Here is a 19,026-nt window from a genome sequence, read left to right as displayed (position 1 = left end):
TTTTTCCCCTCTCTCTGTCTTTCCGTGCTACTCGAGCGAAAAAGCCCCTTTTGTCAACACAAGCCTTGTTCCACATTTGTTCCAATGAGCTCTCATGCCAGTTCTTGAATTTCAGACGAGGCTCTGCTCCACCTTCAACTCGACGACTACGAATTGCTACTCTCGGAATTGGAAACCTCGGAACACGTCTGTATCGTTGGATTTAAGGGGATGGTCTGGTTTTATTGTCCTGAACATCGGGGTCGTTCTGGCACGATAAACGGAGGTTCGCTCCGTTTTTCTGACCTGACCAAGGAAACATGCAACCCATTCTGACCATTCCCAATCTACTGAGTTACGTTGAATGGGTTACATGTGGGGAACAGCTATACGTTGGCTTCCAATTGAGAGATCACATACATCATATCAGTTATACGTAAAAGAGGCCTTGACTCACCGTCTATTTTTGCGACGGATGGCGTTTTGTGGGTGAAGAACTGAATTGGTAATGATGTAAACAAGTGTTCCATGTTCTTTTCCCTACAAATCCGAATCACATCATCACGAACCAAAAAATCCAACAATAAGAACTGATTTTCGGGATAACAAATCACGCTCCGAGGCGGACCATAATAAATGACTGTTTTATGCTGATTTGATTACACATAACTCCAAGAACGAATGTGAAGAAACATTAATAATAACAACATATATCATGAAACCAGCTTGTTTCCTGTTCTTTATACAACCACCAAAGGAAATCTAAACTCCCTGAAAGGGACATTTGATCCGGAAATATGCCGCAAAGAACAATCTTGCGCCAATGAAGTTGTAACGAGCTTCCCAATTTACTTGAACATATTTAAAGGTGTCCAATAATAGACGCCCAGTTTGGTGCGTGTTCGTTTCCTACACACTGTTAGACGATATCCGCGATCATTTTCCCCAAAGAAACGATTTGTGTGCTCAGCATGAATACTCCATTGTCTAAGGGAGATTTTTCGGAAGCCGCTGTGCTCGGTATGAAAGCGATGTAAATTCTAGAGGCCCTAAAACAACCAATTTTACTTGGTGCGTTTGAGTACTCCCAAACTGTCTTTCTTTTTCTTCTGGTTTGCACTAAAGCAAAAACGTTACTTTTTTAAGTACATTTGAAGAATGTCTCCTTTTTTATTTGGCTTCTATTAATACAGATAACAAATCTGAAAGAAGTTCATTGACTTCGTAGAAAACCCATTTTCTTTCTACATTTTGTTCTGATGGGTGGTTTTGATCTTGACGTTCAGCTTCTTTTGCAAGAAAGGGCATACAATTGTCCTCTTGATTTATTGTCTCTATGGACGGTAAGAGCGGAGTACTTCCTTTCTCTATGTAACACTCTGGTAGACCAAATAAAGAAGCATGTTAGGATAAATCTTCCTTGCTTAGCAAGCACGAATTGAACCATTATGGGATAGAGAAGGGACAGGAAACTCGTCTTTCGTGATTCTGATGTTATTGATTCATTGCTTTGGTGGACTTTAGTGGCTCAATCGCTCAATCTACTTAGGTACACATACGGAAGAACGTTATCGGAAGATTGAACAAATGTATTCGGAGAGATCCATCCATCTCTTTCGTCTATTTGAATACCGATGTTATCCCAAGGTACTCCATGTGTCACAAAGCAATTCCCATGAAAAGGTGTCTGAGAGCAGATGCTCTTTGCTATCGAAGTGATCTATGGAAATATATCTCTAGCTCAATCCCAAGAAAAAATGCTAAAAGGTAGAAAGGTTATAAGTCGGGCTTTGGTAGTATAAGGTATAGTTTTGACCTTTTCAATTGGATTCTGAAAGAAATTGCTGGATGGATGGAAGATTTTTTATACTTCAGGGTTGCGCAAATTGTACTTGAATCCTAAGTATTGGGGAATCTTTCTAAAATTTCGTCACTCTGGAGGCACTTAATCTCTACGCGTGGGCATCTGAAAATTAGATAAATTATATAATTCGCTCACTGGCAAAGAGCACATCCTAATTTCTCTAGCCTCTCACTCAGGATTTCTTTTTTGAAATTCGGAAATAATGCATCTTTTTAAAGCACTGACATTTTAGTAAATTCTGTCTACATTATCACATCATCAAAAATAGCGGATTCTAAGAAGGTGTACGTATATTCATGAATTGCACTGGTTAAAGGTAAGGCCGCTTGGTAACAAGGTGCTCTGCATGCGATCCTGAGACTTTCCTCATAAAATGAAACACATTTCCCAAAGCAAATGTCAACCTTTTACAACCTAACCGAACACTGTCTCCATTTGTTGTTGATGACCACTTTCGAGACAACATGGATTCAAAGTGTTGAACCCGGAATTGATCAAACTCACAAAATCAAGATTTTTTGTTCGTTTGAACGTGAAAAAAAGCAATAGTAAATAGCTTCAATTGCCCAAGTGCTTCATAATGAATTGTCTTTTTTCGATTCATTCCTCTCTTCCTCAGTAGATTTAATGACGTGATTTGAAAAGTATACAAAAATCGGAAATACCGGTAAAGCAATGTTGCTCGAGATGCAGCAATATATTAGATCGATCACCCTCTCGAATAGCGATGGTAAACACACATACACTCGTTCAAGGCACAGGATACGGAAAGTGTTCCCTGGCATCTTCACCGGTAGTTTCCAAGTATATTGTATAATTAAGTAGATTGATGAAAAGAAGCGGCAAAAAAGTTCGGGATGAACGAACGCTCTCTTTTTCTCACTCACCACCATTGCTTTACTGGACAAAGAGACATCCAGTTAATTTGAGCCTGGAGAGCGTCCACAACCAAGACATGAGAGTTGAGTTCAGTCTCTTCTTCCTTCGGTCTTTTGAATTAGGACGTCTTTTGTTGTCGATTCCTCACCACAAAGTCGGCCCTACTGAGTCCATCCTGGGGTCTCTATTCAACTTGGAACAAAGGCCACTGTGAACATACCCTAGAAAGGAGTGGGAAAACCAATGCAATTTTTGCATCCGACCTTGGCGTTGGGTGGATCAACAACGATTTGCATGGAAATTTCCAATTAAGCCAAGGCAGAGATTGCAGTTAATGTGGCTGAAAATTGCCTCTCTGCACTTTCTGAGCCTTATTGGACCATATTTCAAACGCGTCCCAAAATGTGAAAGCCATTGAAGGGGGATTTTCATTTCATAATTGCCGACTGGCCAAACTTGGGAAAAAAGTGCCGAAAAGTTAAGTCGTGCAATTTTGGGATGCAGGGACAGAAACAGAGGAGTTCGTTAATTGGCGAGTTCCTTCCATGGTTCATTCAAGCAAATTCATGAATCGTATTTTGAATTTGGCAGAGTTTACTGCGCTTAGTGTCAAATAATGGTTGCAGTTTTGTGGAGAAAGTGGTACGGCATAATAAGATCAACCTTTTAAGGATGTACGGTACAGCAGGCTTAGTGTCAAATAATGGTTGCAGTTTTGTGGAGAAAGTGGTACGGCATAATAAGATCAACCTTTTAATCAGGACTTGGTTTGTTTTTCACTGTCTTAATCTTACACCTTCAGGTTATGTAATCCCCAGTGCTATTGAAATGTAGCTGTAATATACTTCAATTTGTTAATGCTCAATTTTTTTATGATATCTTTTCTACCATCGAATTTGAAAGGACGGAAATGATGATGCTGATTCAACACCTATCGAATATTGCAAGGAAAAAAGGTGGCCAGATTGAATCTAAAGCTTATGACAAGGACTATGGGCTGATTGCAAATCTTTACAATCAGCCGTTGAAAAACTGGCGCCAAATATGTCAATGCTTTGTCATGTCTGAAGTTCTCAAACAAATCATCTTTTAGTAATAAGAATTTTTTCCGAAGCTGTGGAGTTTAAATTAGGGTTTGAACCAAAAAAAGAGGCACGGTGAAAAGAAAATCAAGAGGTTGAAAATGCCCGCTGCGTTCGTTTATTTCTTCAACGGAAAGGATTGGGTAATTATCGGACTCTGCAGACTATTTCAAATAAAGAAGTGAAAGCGTCCAAATATTTAGATTTCAAATTTCAACCAATCTTATCACATGTGCATCGGAGTTCATCAGAGTTCTTCGTTCAAGCTTTTGAAGAATGTAACGAGGTTCTCAAAAAATCCGTAGCTGATGAAGAGGCATTCATGAGTTTGCATGATTTATACCAAAAATCCTACCCAATACACAAGTTGCTCTCTAAAACAAGTTCAAATCAAATATCATACCCAAAGCATTGATCAGGTCAGAGACTATCAATCTGACAGATTCATTGACACATTTCGAGATTCAAGAATTGAACCTCCTGCTAGGGAATTGGCACTGCACGGAGACACTGAGACGACAAAGGCCGCACTCAAACCGGATGAAAGCAAACAAGGAATAATCTCAAACAATCACAGCATTGTTGAAAACAACATGTTGCAGGTGATCCGAGGGGTTGAGCGTCTCAAATTTGTGGTTTTGAAGAGCTTGAGCACTGTCACATAGAGTCCAAGAGAAGGTTTGTCGGAAAGCAAGGCCAGAATCTCATTAGTTGAGAAGTTATGGTGGCTAATAACGCGTGGGTACAGACAGGGCCCTCAGGAATATCAACTCGGACTCGTATTAAGTACAGCCCAAAAGCTTGTTCTTTACTCGGTGTCAAGAAGACAAGCTCAAGTTCGGCTGATGGAACAAGGACAGGGACGCACGTTTACGAACACTCACGGCCAGAAAAGACCTGGTAAGCCAACCGGGACACAAGCAAAGATGGTGAAGTATAAGAAGGAGAACAACGGACGAAGGCCAACTCCACTTCAACCAAGGAAACAAAACTTCGCCCTCTCCTACTTCTCTCTCTCTTTCTCTCTCTCCACCTCTCTGGCTCTGTCTCTGAGTGTGTGTGTGTGTGTCTCTCTCTCTGTATCTATCCCTAACTCATAGCCTTGCCGATCCGAGTTCTGTCGTGTCTCCTCCGTCTTGGAAAAAGGCCGACCGGTTTTGGGTCCATCCTCCTTAAGCCTTGAGATTCATAGACATTTCTAGCTTTCTTCCCTGTTCCCAATTCCACACCCGTCCTGCCAACACTCTCGGCATCCCCTCCTATCCCCTCCTAGCCGTGCCGTTTCGCTCTTCAAGGATTTAACCGCCTCAATTCGTGGCCTCGATCCCTTTGAGCGAAGAACGGGTCGTGTGCCATCGCTTCTTCACCTTCGGGGCAGGCCCGCAACCTCGAAACAAGAGGAAATGAAGGCACAAGCAAGGCACAACGAAGGCCGACAGCTGACGGTCATGCGGAAGTAAACAACCTGGGCCTACGCAGTAAACATAGTACAAATGTGGAAGGCGGTCCTTGGGACTTTGGTGAGAAAGTGGGAAAGGAGGAGGAGGGGAGGGAGGAGGTGAAGGAGACGGAGTGTGAGTGAGCCAGCGGAGGACCAAAAGTTGATTGAATGCTTTGAGAGACGAGAGGCTGCTCCGAGAGGGCTGCCAGGAGAGAGAGCGAGAGTGCCTGCCGTACACGGTTATGATTGAACTTCATAATCCCAGATTTCCGTTGCTCTTTGGAGACATTTTGAAGCTTTGCTGCTCCTGTCTGAAATGACAATCTAAAGCTGGCGGGGTCCTGTGGAGCGGAGAAAATGCGATGGCTAACCTCAATGTGGATGGAAAGTGGAGGAGCTCATCTCCGCTCTTCCGACTTGGGCGATTACTTGAAAGTTTAAATAGGGCATACTGTTTTTTTATTTTTTTTTTATTTGTCAGTTTGTACTTTAACTTGGATTAGTTCGAGTTGCTCAACTTGGGACTCGTGGTGTCACTTAAGAAGAATGAAAGCCCCATTACACTAAGGCTCAAAATTCACTGAGAAAGGGAGCCATGTAACGCGAGCCTCATTCAGACCATGGACCCTTAAGAGTTGTAGTGCTACATACAGAGTCCTTGTTCAAGCCCATGAAAAGTATGTTGGATATTGGTTAACGAGGAGAGAAGGGCGCTTGCGTAAAATACGATGATTATGGTTTTGGCAGCATGTATTTATTTCTCTATTTGGTTACTTCAGACCTTTGGTCTAATGCCTTCAACTTGTTGGCCGCGGTCCCATAGATGTAAATGGAAATGGATTGATTGAAGAGAAAAATGAAAACTAGGAACATTACAAAATAGAGCAGAGTAAAAGCGTAATGAAATCGCAAGAGCCTTTCGGGATCGATCTTTCGATGGGATTGACTTCCACTCACTCCAATGGTAGAACGTCTTACAGAGCTATTTGAGTTCCAATCTGTAACGCAACGAATCGGAATCAGTTGAATCAACGAGTTAAATCATTACTTCAAAGAGTACTACCACTCACTGACAATCGATTTCCATTTGATCTTGTCCATAGCTGACAATTGGGAGAAAGGAATAAAGACAAAGTCCGTCAGAACCCAATCTTGGATATCGCTTGAAAATCTAAATTTGGCATTTCTAGCACGAAAAACGCCTTCTTTTTCCCAATCAGGAATTCGATTAGAAGTTTCTCGAAGTCTGTCCAAGCCTCTTATGTACTTATCTCTGGTTTGCTCTAATTGGGCCCCTTGGTAAAGATCATTGTCCAATTCTTTATCAATCTGACCCCGTTGATCGTGATAGCGGCGGATTTTCCCGAAATGCGTGATTTCGAAGATCGCCAAGGTTACTTCTTGCAACTTGGAATGGGTCGGATCCACCTTGTGGTCCACGAAATACGAGATGAAAACATCATCAGAAGACATTGTCAATTCAGAAAGTTGCCGACTGCTGAGGCCTGGCAGAGTTCTTTCGAAAGCTTCGAGGCACCTCGGGCTTGTTTGAGGGATCAATTTGGAGAATGTTTTGGATGGGAAGGCTTTGGTGATGTCCTCCAGTCGTTCCAGAAGCACTGATTTCAACGACTTTCCACAGATGCCTTGCCCGTCGAGATTGGTGTTGTCCAGTTGAGCACGAAACAAAGTTCGTTGGGCCTACAAAAATGGTCAATAAAGAATGAAAACCAAGATCAATCTTTCATATGTACTGGGTAGACCAAGAGTATTAATTATTTGCATCCTTAAACATCTGAGAGATAATTTGACAGTGATTTATCTTTAAATTAGGATTCTCCGATGGCTTAGCAATGTTAATCATTTACGGAGATTCCAAATCACCTATTTGTAGAGCTCTGAATAAATCTTAAATTGTCGGTCAAAATATGTTGAAAGCATTGGCGAGTCATATTGACATTCAATGTTAGGAATATGTCAATATAGTTAGCAAAACAGCAAACATTCGTGTATGCCTCTCCTATTATACCTAGGTCAAATGCTTTTGAAATTTAATTATTTACAATTGAATCGATTTCAAATGTCATGGATAAAGATAAAATAAACTTGATTTTCACCTACAGTCGCAAGTACAATTGCAATAACATCTTAATGCTATTTTTTCTTGCCAAATTAATAATCTTTATCTTGTTACAGATCAAAAAACAAACATAGGGATGAGGGATGGATAAATTTCAAAGATCCGCCAAAATCTGCCAACAGTTGGATGAAAATTCAAGCAATTGCATTAGCTTTTCGCCGAAGAAATATTGAATTAATACTTCTGATAAAGTACTCATCTCTAGGGTGTTACAGATTAGTCTATATTCCTCGTTTCTTTATGGTCTTCATTTGCCTGATTCCATTTTCCATTTCTTGTTACTTTTGACCAAAGTTATCGATAAACAGTAGTTGCGCAAAACCCCTTCACACGTAAGGATCATATCAACTCAGTTCATTAAATCATGCAATATCAGTTTCTTACATCTCCTATGGTTTGCGACAAGTTGATCTTGAAGTCTGGATTAGTCGTGATCAAAACATCGAGCTCTGGATTTCCCCCAAATTCGTCCCATTTCAATTTTCTGTGGCGTTCTGTCGACATCGAAAACGCACGGCCCAAGATTTTTGTCAACTTGTTGTTCGTTTGACCCCTCCAAATGGTACTTGGAGGGGTACAAACATGAGAGCACGCTTTGAACATGATTTAGGGGCCCAAGGCCCTCCACAATTTCACTAGGTTCGTTGAACCACTCTATCATGGGATCTCTACGGTGTTTTCCACCTTACATGTACCTACAAACACTCGTCTCTTGCGTAAAAGTGAAAAATGCGGGAAGATTGAATCGGCTTCATCGTGATTCTCCGTATTCGAAAACAAACGACTAGATTTCTATAAGAAAGACACACCCACACATACTGAATGAATTTTATTTGTTCCTTGAAATCGATTCTTAGAGCATTTCTATCGAGGTGAATGAAACATCTGATGATTTCTAATCCTGATTGTCGTGTCAAAGAGGTATCGGAAAGGAGATGAAGCTAGCCAATGGTCAAAGATCTGAGAGGCTTATAATCTTAAGAAACGTGAAACTTCACAGAAGTTTTGAAAATTCATTTACGTGTCATAATAGATCTTCGTAATAAGAATTCGAGAGTTCAAGAAATAGCACAAAATCGTGGCGTTGTTGAACATACAATATATTTTGATCTTGAAGGTATAAGATTTTTTCGCTCTCTCCCATTTCGAGATATTGATGACCACTCGTTGACACTGAAATCAAGCTCTCAGTTCTTTGGAATGAAGAAGGCAAGGGCATACCATGGAAGAAAGGCTCGTTATTCCCTTCTTAGGTGATTGTTTTGTTGTAGACGACATCTGTAGTGGAAGAAGGAGGAGATATGTCTCCAACTTTAGTAATTAGCTTTGCCAAGAAGAGTGATGTGATTCCTCATCCTTCTGGAATGATGGAAGAACTCTCGTCCCGACCGTCGAACTCGAATGTGCTGGCTTCTCTTGCGATGTACTAGAAGGACAGTCATTCTCATGTCTGAGACGACAAGTCCTATTAATTGGATTTGGGCCTCTCTCCATCATGAATAACCCATCCGTGGTTTCCTCTAGCTTTCGAAAGAGACGAATGTATTTGCCGGCCAACGACGTTTTGGGCAATATCACACGTTGGCAGAAATCCACTTTATCCCTTGCCAACGAGCTAAAAGGCTCCTGTCGAAGGGACCTTAGGAAGGTGAGGACGAAATCGAAGCAATTCATCTCGTCTCGGTGATAGGTATTGGTGTTCCATTGACCTGAGGCCAGCACTTGCGCTAGGGTCCAATCCCAATATTCTTTCCAATCGGGATCATCGGATATGACAGGATGGAACTCTTTGGCCAGAAGGTTGATCACGATGCATTGGTGCCAATTGTCGTTAGAGTCTGAATGAAGGCCATACTCGGCGAATTCGTGCACTTTCCCTTGGCTATCTGTCAGTCCGATATGAAGGTTGTGGCCACTCTGGAACAAGGTCATTCATATGTGTATGGACTCGACAAACTTAACTTTTCGGGGCTTTCTAGCGGGACAATCATTGAAAAAAAAACAAGTTGACCTCGATTTTTTTTTCTGGCAAGAGAGTTAGCACAAGTTCGTAAAACATTTGGGGGAGAGTATTTGTTCTTGACAATGTATAATAAACCCACCGGAACCTCATTGAGAGATCAAGCGAGTACAAGTTCATTTCCGAAGTAAAAAGGGAGGTCAAAGGTGAATTTGCGAGTCGATGCATATGAATGACCCTGTAATCCCGCAAAAAGGTTCCCTCCGTGGGTTTTATGGCAATCGAGCACGGATATTCCACAGCCTTCGAGAACGGACTGGGCAATTGGAACGGGGATAAGAGAAAATCACAATCCTTCAAGGCCGTGCCACACCCTCCGGGACAGATTTGGGGCACATCCAAGCAAAACACTCTCTGACCACAATGCTCAAAGCAAACAATCCCCGGGACCGACGACATGACCAGGCTGATTTGCGGGCTTTGAGGCCTTCAAAATAAGGATGACACGTTTCGAGGACGATTCCTCGCCTGATGGCATGGCAGAGACGTCTCCCTGTTTCCAATGCCGGTGTATGAATAGCATTGTATGAGTGTCTGCATGTACCTATTCCAACCACCATCACCACCACCACTATGGTAGTGGTGCCATCACCACACTCTCACGTGCTTCGTCGAGTGGGCCAGGTGAAACCAACCCGGCGTTTTATGACGATGGTTGGGCCACTACCTTTCCACGAACCTATCTTTGATTTCGTCAACCTGGCCGGGATGTGTCGTTCCATTCTTGCTTCCTGCATCTCTTACCTCCCCTCTCTTCATTATTGCCGCATTTCGCAAGGCTAGAAATGGCAACTTGCAGGCGAGTGGTGGGCAAATATTGGTGGAGGTCTGTCGACTTGGAAGACCCTTTTTTTACAGACAAGAGATATTCGAATTGATTCGGTTTGCCCTCAGGAGGTTTTGATAGAGGAGCCTATTTGTCACTGTCGAAGAAGTTGTGGAGAATCGGATACTCGGTTGACTTGCTGATACGTTTCTCTGAAGGATGGTGCCTACCTCTTATCGGGACTTCAGGGATAAACGCGATGATAGCACCTGAAAAATAAACCATATCAACTGACTCGTAACGTTTTCGTTACACTGAAAATGATGCAATAGAAAAGATGCATTGTAATTAGTCGTTCATGGTTAGCTCAAAGTATTGCGAAGCTTGCGGTCCACTCATTTCAACGCTACAATCGGAATTTGAATGCACTTATTGAACAAAACGTAACCGCGTTTGAGTGCCGAAAATGACTTATGCCTTTCTTTCTTACGGCTTTTATTTCCTACCGCATTCGCTCTTTACAGCCATGTTTTAGCCACACATTATTGATGATACATGTAATCATTATTCTTGTCTCCTTTTTCCAAGTTTCGGTGAAAAACAAGCAAGAGCTCATCCAGAACATTGGTGCAAAAACTGTTGGCGTTTAGTAAACACGCCTTTGAGATTCCCTCTGATCCAAATATTCCTGAATAATAAATCTAGATATCTATTCCCAATCCAGACTTCAACCTTGGGTGGTGCTCTTTGGAAAACATTACTTCCGCTTTGCAGATTTTTGGATATTTGCCGAAGGCCTATGTGGCGGAAATTGAAAGAGTTTCCAAATCTACCTTGGAAGATCGATTAATCTGCCGCTTTTCAACTCTTTTCCTCCAACCTTCTTGTTCCAAAAAATCCGCAGAGTTCTTGATCATCTTCAAGACTCTGTGCAATAGGAGAGCATGAAAAGCATCCAACCACTCATTTACTAATACTTAATTGGGAGAGATCAAGGCCTGGCTGAGTCGATTTGTCTGGATGAGACTCTCATTTGTCATGATCTAATACCCCCCAAAGTGAAACCACTAATCCTGTCTTTTGCCGTGTTCGTCCGGACGAATTCTGCCAAGGGTTACGAAATTTGTATCTTTGAAGAAGTAGATGGATACCTATCACTAGATAGACACCGAAATAGGCAATGACGGAAAGAATCTTCCCCTTTTTGAAGTGGAAGAACACGGGATGAATACTAGAGCCCTAGATGGAAAGAGAGTCGACAATCAAGCGTCTTCATTTCCAGAAATATGACGCTTCATTGTTACCGTAGAATTTCTACCTCTTGTAAGCATTAGAGTCGTTAAAGAGCAACCTTTTATCTTATTTTATAAGGAATGTAATCGTCCTTTTGTTTCAGTCATTCAACTAATTCAGCTATGAAGAGGTAGAGACTTGTTGCATACTCAGACCTATAACTTAAGCCTCATATTTTGAGCTGGTCTGAAATCATGACCTTCTATCAGCAGAGATGAGAAATCATTAAAAGCCATTTTTGACCAGGTGGCAGAAAATGGTGGCAGAAAGTGGTAGAAATTCCTTCAAAGTGGATTTTGCCAACCAGCATATAATTGGATGGGAAATTATTAAAAGCCATTTTTGACCACCTGGCAGAAAATGGTGGCAGAAAGTGGCAGAAATTCCTTCAAAGTCAAATTTTGCCATTGCTGCCTACTATAGGACTAATGAAATAAATGGTTGGTAAAAGAACGGTCTTATTATTGTAAAACACAGATAATTGAAGACATTAGTGTGCAGATAACTTACAAAATTGCTCATGTAAAGGGTGAAGCAATCATTCAGTTATTTCTATAGAAGCAATCCATATTAATTGCCTAGGAATTGAATAAGAAAATATAAGGGGGAAAAGAGAGACACGAAAATCCATATAATCTATTAGTGGTTTAAAACACCATACCCTAATTTGTATTTCAGGGTCAACAAGCTCTTGCACCTAGCTCCTTACTTCGTGGTTTTGTGACTTTTTTGATTTCTGCCCGTGATGTGATCTTAATTTGTGGTCGAAAGGCTTTTGACGATACTCATTTCCAATTTGTTGTTTTTGTTGTTTTTTTTATCTTAGCGAGGATTGCTTCATGCCAAAAAACGAGGTTGTTTTTAACCGTTTTGCGTACAAGGAGTTAACATGGATTTGGATAATTCTATCGGAAGAAGATTTTGTTGAGGCTGTGCATACGTCTTAGTGCATAGACCTCTATTGGATGTGAATGGAAGCCAGAACTAGTAACGCATGGGAGTTTGTCATTAAGCCATCGCTTTTCAAGCCTTACGTCAAAAATCAGCGTGAAATTTTATGGAAATGTCTCAAGTCAGTTTCGTCTCTACAGTCAAAGGCAAGCCAAGTCAACTATTCATGGCAGTTTCTGACTTGGCTACCCCAAAAGAGCCACCAAAGACCGAATTTTGGTACGATTCTGTGTTCATTTCCAGTGACAGAAGTTGTGCCTGAGCCAAATCGGAACCGAACAAAAACCAGTTGCTAGATTATCAGAGACAATGGGCGTGCACAATTCCTATCGGAAGAGTCGTGGATCTTGAGCTTATAAAAGGTTGCCAGACAACACATCACGAAGGATTCTATGATTGTTTCTAATTAAGTAGTGCATTCATCATTACAATGCCAAGGCTTTTGTGTTTAGTTATGTGAACACGGTATAGCACTTTTGAAACATAGGAAAGTCGAATCATGAGTGAGACGGTGGCTTCTGTCAAGTACTGGATTCTGCCTTTGTCTGTTTTCTTCAGCATAAAACTGGCTGAGATAACGTCCCTAAAAAGGTTGTTGAGATCATAGTTAAATGGACTTAATGGACTCTTTTTTTTCAAAAAGAAAATCATTCTCTCGAATGATTCCGAATCATTCCATCAAATGTTATCAGTTACATTTAGAATAGCATGGACACTAACTTAATCAAAGAAACTTACTACCCATCCTATAAGCAATCGTACAAAAATCCCTTCATTCCGATATCAAACTTGGCATTCGGCATATAGATTAAGAGGTTGAGAGAGATCAGCCCATCGATCTCGTCTGTCAGTTTGTCCTTGGACAACGCAGAAGCCTCAAGACAAGCTGAATGATCCTGAACCTGTCTCCCTTCCTTCCCTACAAGTGTAGTCCAGTTCATCGAAGCATTTTAAAGGGATTCTCCCATATATACACAAGCCCCACGTTCACTTCGTATCATCGTGCTGGCTGGAATTGACCCGACTCACTCTGGCTCCAGAGGATCTTGTACATGTGTAATCCTAGCAATTTGGTACTAAGGCAGCTCCGCTTGTCCTCGTCACTTGGGCTTTTCATGATCACGCACACAAAGCCCTGCTACTCTCAGCAACATCATTATCTACGTTGCTGCTTTGTTGGTCACTTTGGCACAAAGTTGTCCCACCACCATATCCTCGATGGAAACCTCTTGACGTCCAATACCTTGTTGTACCTTGTACATAGTGCCGTAGCGTGTTTGTAACCTCGTAGTGTATTGTTGTTGGCTATGTGCTAGAGAGTAAATAAGCTGTAATACACAAACAGCGAAACTAGGAGTGTCATTATGTTGCACGTGTTCCTGGTGGACACGGGCACCATGCTCCAATTGGACATGAACCTGGCCATGGAGAGTGTGACGGCGCTAAAGCGGGCTATTGCCCGTAAGTACGCTATACCAGAGGACAAGCAGGTTCTTTTGATCTCGGGGGGCGAGAGTTTGGACGAGTCCGAGCGGGTTTGCAAATACAAGAATGCGGGGGTGGACACCAATCCGATCTTCCTGTTTTCACTACTTAACATAGAGAGCATGGACCCGCCTAGTTTGAGTCCGTGCTCACAAGAGATGACGTCCTCCACGGATATCCAAGAGCGGGTGGAAGCCGCTCAAAAGTTGCCTGACGCTCAATCCACCGTGGCGGTCAGGTCTTCCATCGCTCAAGGGATTGTGTCCGATTCTCATCGAGAGGTCCGATTGTGCGAGGACTTGATTTTGCATCAACATATGCAACATCAAGGTTGGATGGCGGTCATGGCCAATGTTGAAGACACAGCCACATCTTTAGAGAAAAGGAGGGATAAATTGGCGAAGGTGTATGAGGACTATTTGAAGCACCGAGAGGAGTACCGGGAAGTAGTCGAGACTTTCGATGACGACATCGCCTTATTGCACCAAATCCCAGTGTTCACGTCACTCCTCACTCCCGAGATACAAGAGAGCATGATCGGAAGCGTGATTGCATCACAGCCTTTTCAAGGCGAGACCATGACCTTATTGGAGTGGATCAATTCCAAAGGAAGTAGCAACTCGCTAGAGCAAGTGGCCGACAGTTGTTATCGCGCCATTGAAACGCTGGATTCCGATCTGTTGAACGATCTCCAGACACACGTGAATGGAGCCATCGAGGCCTCGAAGAATACGCAGATGAAGGAAATCCGTGGCTTGAGTGACCGACTTCAAGGCCTTGAGCAGATCTTGATGGAGGCCAAGAAACTGGAGAAGGAGCAAGAAGACCTGGCCCAAGCCTTCCTCTTGAACCAACAGAGAGCTCAGGGCTTGAAAGACGCATCCATCTTGCCCGATCTCTGCGAGAGCCATCGCCAACAACTCCAGGTTATGAGTAAGCATTTCCAGCAAATCCTTTCCAGGCGGAAACGTTGCCTCAAGGCCAAGGTTGAACTTTCCAACAATCTGCATATTCGAATGCAGTGGGTGGTCATGATTCAAAATCAGATGGCCGATGTCGGGCAGAAGATGGTCATGCACACTGAAGAGCTCCGAAGACTCAATCGCAAGCTCGAGGTCATAGAACAATTGCACACTGCCCCGTCCATGTATGTGGCCACGGCTGTGGAAGTGGTCCGTCGGAGGGCCTTTTCAGATCGATTTTTGGCCCGCACGGCCAGTCTTTCAGAGAAGTTCTCATCCCTCCATCAGGAAGAAGTCAGTTTGCGGCGAAACTTCCAAAGTAAGCTCAAGAAGCACTTCTTGTCGAAAATGTTCCCAGGAATGGATGATATTCCTCCAGCTTATGCCACCGAACGTCCCCGAAGATTCGATGATCGTCTTCCAAATATCACCCTCAAAGATGTTGAGAAACTACGAAATCAATTCCCCGACTTAGCCGCATCGCTGAACGTGCCTGATGAAACCGCGTTTGCAGATCTTCTCTCCAAATCCATCAATCAAACCATGACTCAGGCCCAGGGGGAGGCATTGTCCAGTCTTCAGAACATGCCGCGACGAATTTTGATCAACAACTCGGGCGATATCAACAGCATAAGTGTCATGAACAAATTCATGACTGATGGTAGCAAACGTAGGGGAAGATTAACCAAAGGGTCCAGCCGTGATCGACCAGCTGAGTCCGACTCGGACACGGATCACTTCGAGCAGCCGGCCTGTTTTACACGCAACGGTAAGACTTACTCACGGGCAGATCCTGCCAAAATGACCAGATCACTGCCCATGGATGAGTCTGTGGGAGCCGTTGATGGCCAGTTACCAATGGCAGCATCGACCGAGTCCATGACGTTCGAGGTTAGTAAAACAGAAGATGTGGGAGCATCTTCCTCCAGCGCCGACCCCTCCAGCTCAAGCCACGGGCATAATACCAGTGTGGCGCCATCAAGTTCCAGTGACACCAGTTGTCTGAAGCAAGTTGGCGCTATATCTGAAGAAGTTGAGCCCCACGGACCTCCGGTCGAAGCAAAATTGGCCCATATCGAAGCTAGCTACGCCAGACTGCAGAAAAGTGTTCTAGCCATGGTCGAACCGTCGAAAGAGAACGTGGAACAATTGAAAATTGAGCTTGAAGCTTTAAGGGGCAGGATCCTGGAAGAAAAAGCCGATCTGGACCAAGACTTTTTGGTTTTCAGAACATCAATTGTAGATAAACTGGAAAAAGTTGAACAAGGGACACTTGCCGAGCTCCAAGCTCAGGTGGATGCGGCTAACACGAACAAAGATGAGGTGATCACGGCGCTGGAGAGAAAACTTGAGGTGGAAAAGCAGAAGCTTGAAGATTGTCGACGCGAGATCGAAATCTACCATGAACACCTGGACGCCCGCGAACGGGAGATTGACGATCTAAAAGCTGACAATGCCGAGCAGCTCGAGAAAGTCCACGAAACCTTCGAAGAATCACGGAAAGTTTTACGGAAGGAGTCCGAAGACCGTGTTAACAAACTTATTTTGGGACACGAGTTGGAGCTTGACTCGATCCGCGATGATCCCAAGATCAATGAAAAGATACATGGCCTCCAGCACGATATCAAAGTTCTCAAGGAGGACCTATCAACAAAAGAGGACGTAATTGTGGACTTAAAACGCAAGACCCGCATTTTAGAGAACTCAGCTGAGGAAAAGTTCAACATGGAGAAGGAGAAAATCGTGCAGATTCTAGAGTCAGGCTTTGCTCAACGCGAGAGACTTGCCATCGAGAAGCGCGAGGCCGAATTGGATGTTCAACATGATCAGATAATGACGGACTTAAGGGTCAAGTTTCTTCAAGACATTGAAGCCGAGGTCAAGGCTTCCAACGAAAAGGCCGCTCAGGACCTTGCTTCTAAGATGGCCGAATTAAACGACGCTCACACCCGCGAATTAGAGGAACTGAAAGCAGAACACGAAGAGGAGATTCAGGAGAAGATTGCGGAAGAGCAGAAGCGATTGGAGCAAGAGAAGGAAAAATGCTTGAAAGCCCAAGCCGCCAAGATGAGTGCCAAGGCCAAGCGAGAGGTGGATAGCTTGAGGAGTCGATTCAAAATGATCCAATCTTCCGTGGCAATTGAGCGTAGTCCTTCTGCGTCGGAATCTGAATTCTCAGCAGAGGTAAAATGAACATACCCGATATGGCGAGAAATTGGCGGGATTTCAAAAGACATAATTTGATTCCTTTAGTTTTTGAAAAAACTTCAAACGTCGGTCGGTAATAAAACGGTAATTGAGATTGACCCTGTTTGTGTCCAAAACTAACTGCCGAAACCGTTAACCTTTCGTGTTATTTTGGCGCCATTTTCAAACTGTCTGCAGTCAGTTTTAAGTTTCATAATCAACTTACACGCTTGATCTGGTTACATGAAGGAGCAATTAGTTCAAAACTTAATGCGCCTAAAAAAGATGTGTACGATTGCTTCATCCATAATTATATTATCATTACAGAGCCCAAGGTCAGATGTGTTCGATAAGATTCGGTCCTCCCTTGTTCAGGAGTTTGAGATTAACCTTAAGGCCGAACGCGACAAATGGGAAGCAAAAGTACGTCAGATGCAATCGGACCATGAGGCCGAATTACAAGAGGCATCCAAAGCCACCAATGGCAACACAGATCACATGGCACAAAGCCAGACTCAATTTAACGAGGCCATTGCAAAAGTCAAGGCCGAAAAGGACAAGGAGCTCGAAATCATGGCGCAGAGAATGAAGGAAGTGGAGAACAAACTCAACTCCACATCCCTTAATGAGAGCGTCTCATTCTCCAATGATTTGGAACATCTTGCCAAAACGAAAGAAACTCGACCCACCTGTGCTGCGGAGAAGGACAAAGTCTCCATTGTGGTGGATCTCGATTGTAAAGGCAAAATCTTCTTAATCCATTGGAGCGAGGAGTACAAGAATTACATCTTGTACACGGAGGGTCCAACCTTGACATTCCTCCATTTTGACTGGGTGGATAAACTCCATTTGAAAACCAATGGGAAGCAATTCACCAAAGCGAAAGTGGCGGGCATCGAGTATTGTGAGGCGAAACGTGCCGGTAATCGCTTCAATGTTCCCAAGGGAACCAAGTTCTATCGTGCTAGGTGTGTCCCCGTTGAAGAGGGGATTTAAATAACATGAGATTGATCAACTTTTTCGTCGTTGTTTTATTTCCTGGATTATGAAATTAATCTTTAGACAATTCAAGATAGTGAAAAATACATTCTGAACTTCGTATCTAAACTAACAAAAAGGCGTTTGGTAAATATAAAGGGACTGGTTATTACCATAACGAGGTTCGTATTAAAAAGAAGAGACAAAGTTCATAATATCGACGAGATGATTCAGGCGTGTGTGTTCCAATGGCCCAGACGTTGTGGGTTAACAATTATTGGTGTTAGTCGCTCGTCTGTTAACGGGTCAGAATATTTTTTCTCTTTTGGATGCACGCCATTCACCAAACACAGATCGTCTCAAGATTTCAGGGTTGTTTCTGATCATAAAAACTGGGTTTCACCTGAAATGACAAAAGCTTTAAACTTGAACAAATGCTTGCTCACGGAAAATAATCGGCTTTATTTCTGGGGGGTGCATTCTCCTACGCTCGACGGATAGTTAGATATGAATACATAGAAACAAGTACGATTGGTCTAAAACTTGAGTTTAAGGAGTTCGTTGAGACATCGGGGGTATAGGTCCAAGATGAGACGGAGTAGATAAACCCTTCTGAGCTGGCTCTCGATGGGTCCACCATTCTGGTTGTAGAGGCTGATCTCCGCCCAAGCCAACAGAAGATGACGATTGTGAGCCCTGAATTCAAGTCAAAAAATAAGACCTAGATATATATATAGCTACTTTATAAATGCACGGAATTAGTAACATCTTGATTGTTAATGTACAGGATCGTCCCAATTTAGACAAATTGCTCGTGAAATTGCTGGCTCATATGATTTTTTCGAAGAAAAGTGTTAAAAGGACATTGAGACGAATGTTTATGCAATGGGTTAAATCTTTTGAAACATTAGTCCTCACTTTTCCTTTCTTCTNAGACCTAGATATATATATAGCTACTTTATAAATGCACGGAATTAGTAACATCTTGATTGTTAATGT

The 19,026-nt window shown here is 42.8% G+C and overlaps 4 protein-coding genes across 10 annotated transcripts in view; 1 reads left to right on the top strand and 3 right to left on the bottom strand.

Annotated features, from left to right (window-relative positions):
- Positions 1-5,977: 5,977 nt before the first annotated feature.
- Positions 5,978-8,099, bottom strand: LOC131892792 (uncharacterized). The gene is made up of 3 exons (XM_059242643.1): positions 7,770-8,099; positions 6,316-6,946; positions 5,978-6,243 (listed from the first exon to the last, which is right to left on the bottom strand). Exons 1-3 carry the CDS (start codon positions 7,986-7,988, stop codon positions 6,008-6,010), a joined length of 1,086 nt encoding a protein of 361 aa, XP_059098626.1. The 5' UTR covers positions 7,989-8,099; the 3' UTR covers positions 5,978-6,007.
- A 172-nt stretch (positions 8,100-8,271) lies between these two features.
- Positions 8,272-10,432, bottom strand: LOC131892794 (MKRN2 opposite strand protein-like). The gene is made up of 2 exons (XM_059242645.1): positions 9,583-10,432; positions 8,272-9,302 (listed from the first exon to the last, which is right to left on the bottom strand). The coding sequence occupies exons 1-2, from the start codon at positions 9,802-9,804 to the stop codon at positions 8,706-8,708; spliced, it is 819 nt and encodes a 272-aa protein (XP_059098628.1). The 5' UTR covers positions 9,805-10,432; the 3' UTR covers positions 8,272-8,705.
- A 2,850-nt stretch (positions 10,433-13,282) lies between these two features.
- LOC131892785 (RB1-inducible coiled-coil protein 1-like) lies at positions 13,283-18,068 on the top strand. Of its 2 annotated transcripts, XM_059242628.1 has the most exons (3): positions 13,283-17,046; positions 17,116-17,154; positions 17,377-18,068. In XM_059242628.1, the coding sequence occupies exons 1-3, from the start codon at positions 13,780-13,782 to the stop codon at positions 18,043-18,045; spliced, it is 3,975 nt and encodes a 1,324-aa protein (XP_059098611.1). In that variant the 5' UTR covers positions 13,283-13,779; the 3' UTR covers positions 18,046-18,068. The 2 variants fall into 2 exon arrangements, with proteins under 2 accessions (XP_059098611.1, XP_059098612.1); XM_059242629.1 differs by lacking the exon at positions 17,116-17,154 and having other exon boundaries at positions 13,292-17,046.
- LOC131892791 (pleckstrin homology domain-containing family F member 2-like) overlaps positions 18,063-19,026 on the bottom strand; it is a 5,031-nt gene continuing 4,067 nt past the window's right edge. For 4 of the 6 annotated variants that reach the window (XM_059242637.1, XM_059242641.1, XM_059242638.1 and 1 more), the window contains one exon: positions 18,063-18,723. In XM_059242637.1, coding sequence (XP_059098620.1) covers positions 18,577-18,723 — 147 coding nt within the window. In that variant the 3' untranslated portion in view covers positions 18,063-18,576. The remainder of the gene's footprint in view (positions 18,724-19,026) is intronic. The other 2 variants (XM_059242640.1, XM_059242642.1) reach the window with 1 other exon arrangement.

The sequence above is a fragment of the Tigriopus californicus genome, chromosome 2 (assembly GCF_007210705.1).
Source record: "Tigriopus californicus strain San Diego chromosome 2, Tcal_SD_v2.1, whole genome shotgun sequence".
NCBI lineage: Eukaryota > Metazoa > Arthropoda > Copepoda > Harpacticoida > Harpacticidae > Tigriopus > Tigriopus californicus.
The sequence above is the reverse complement of the archived record's forward strand: the minus strand, read 5'-3'. Positions and strand labels throughout refer to the sequence as shown.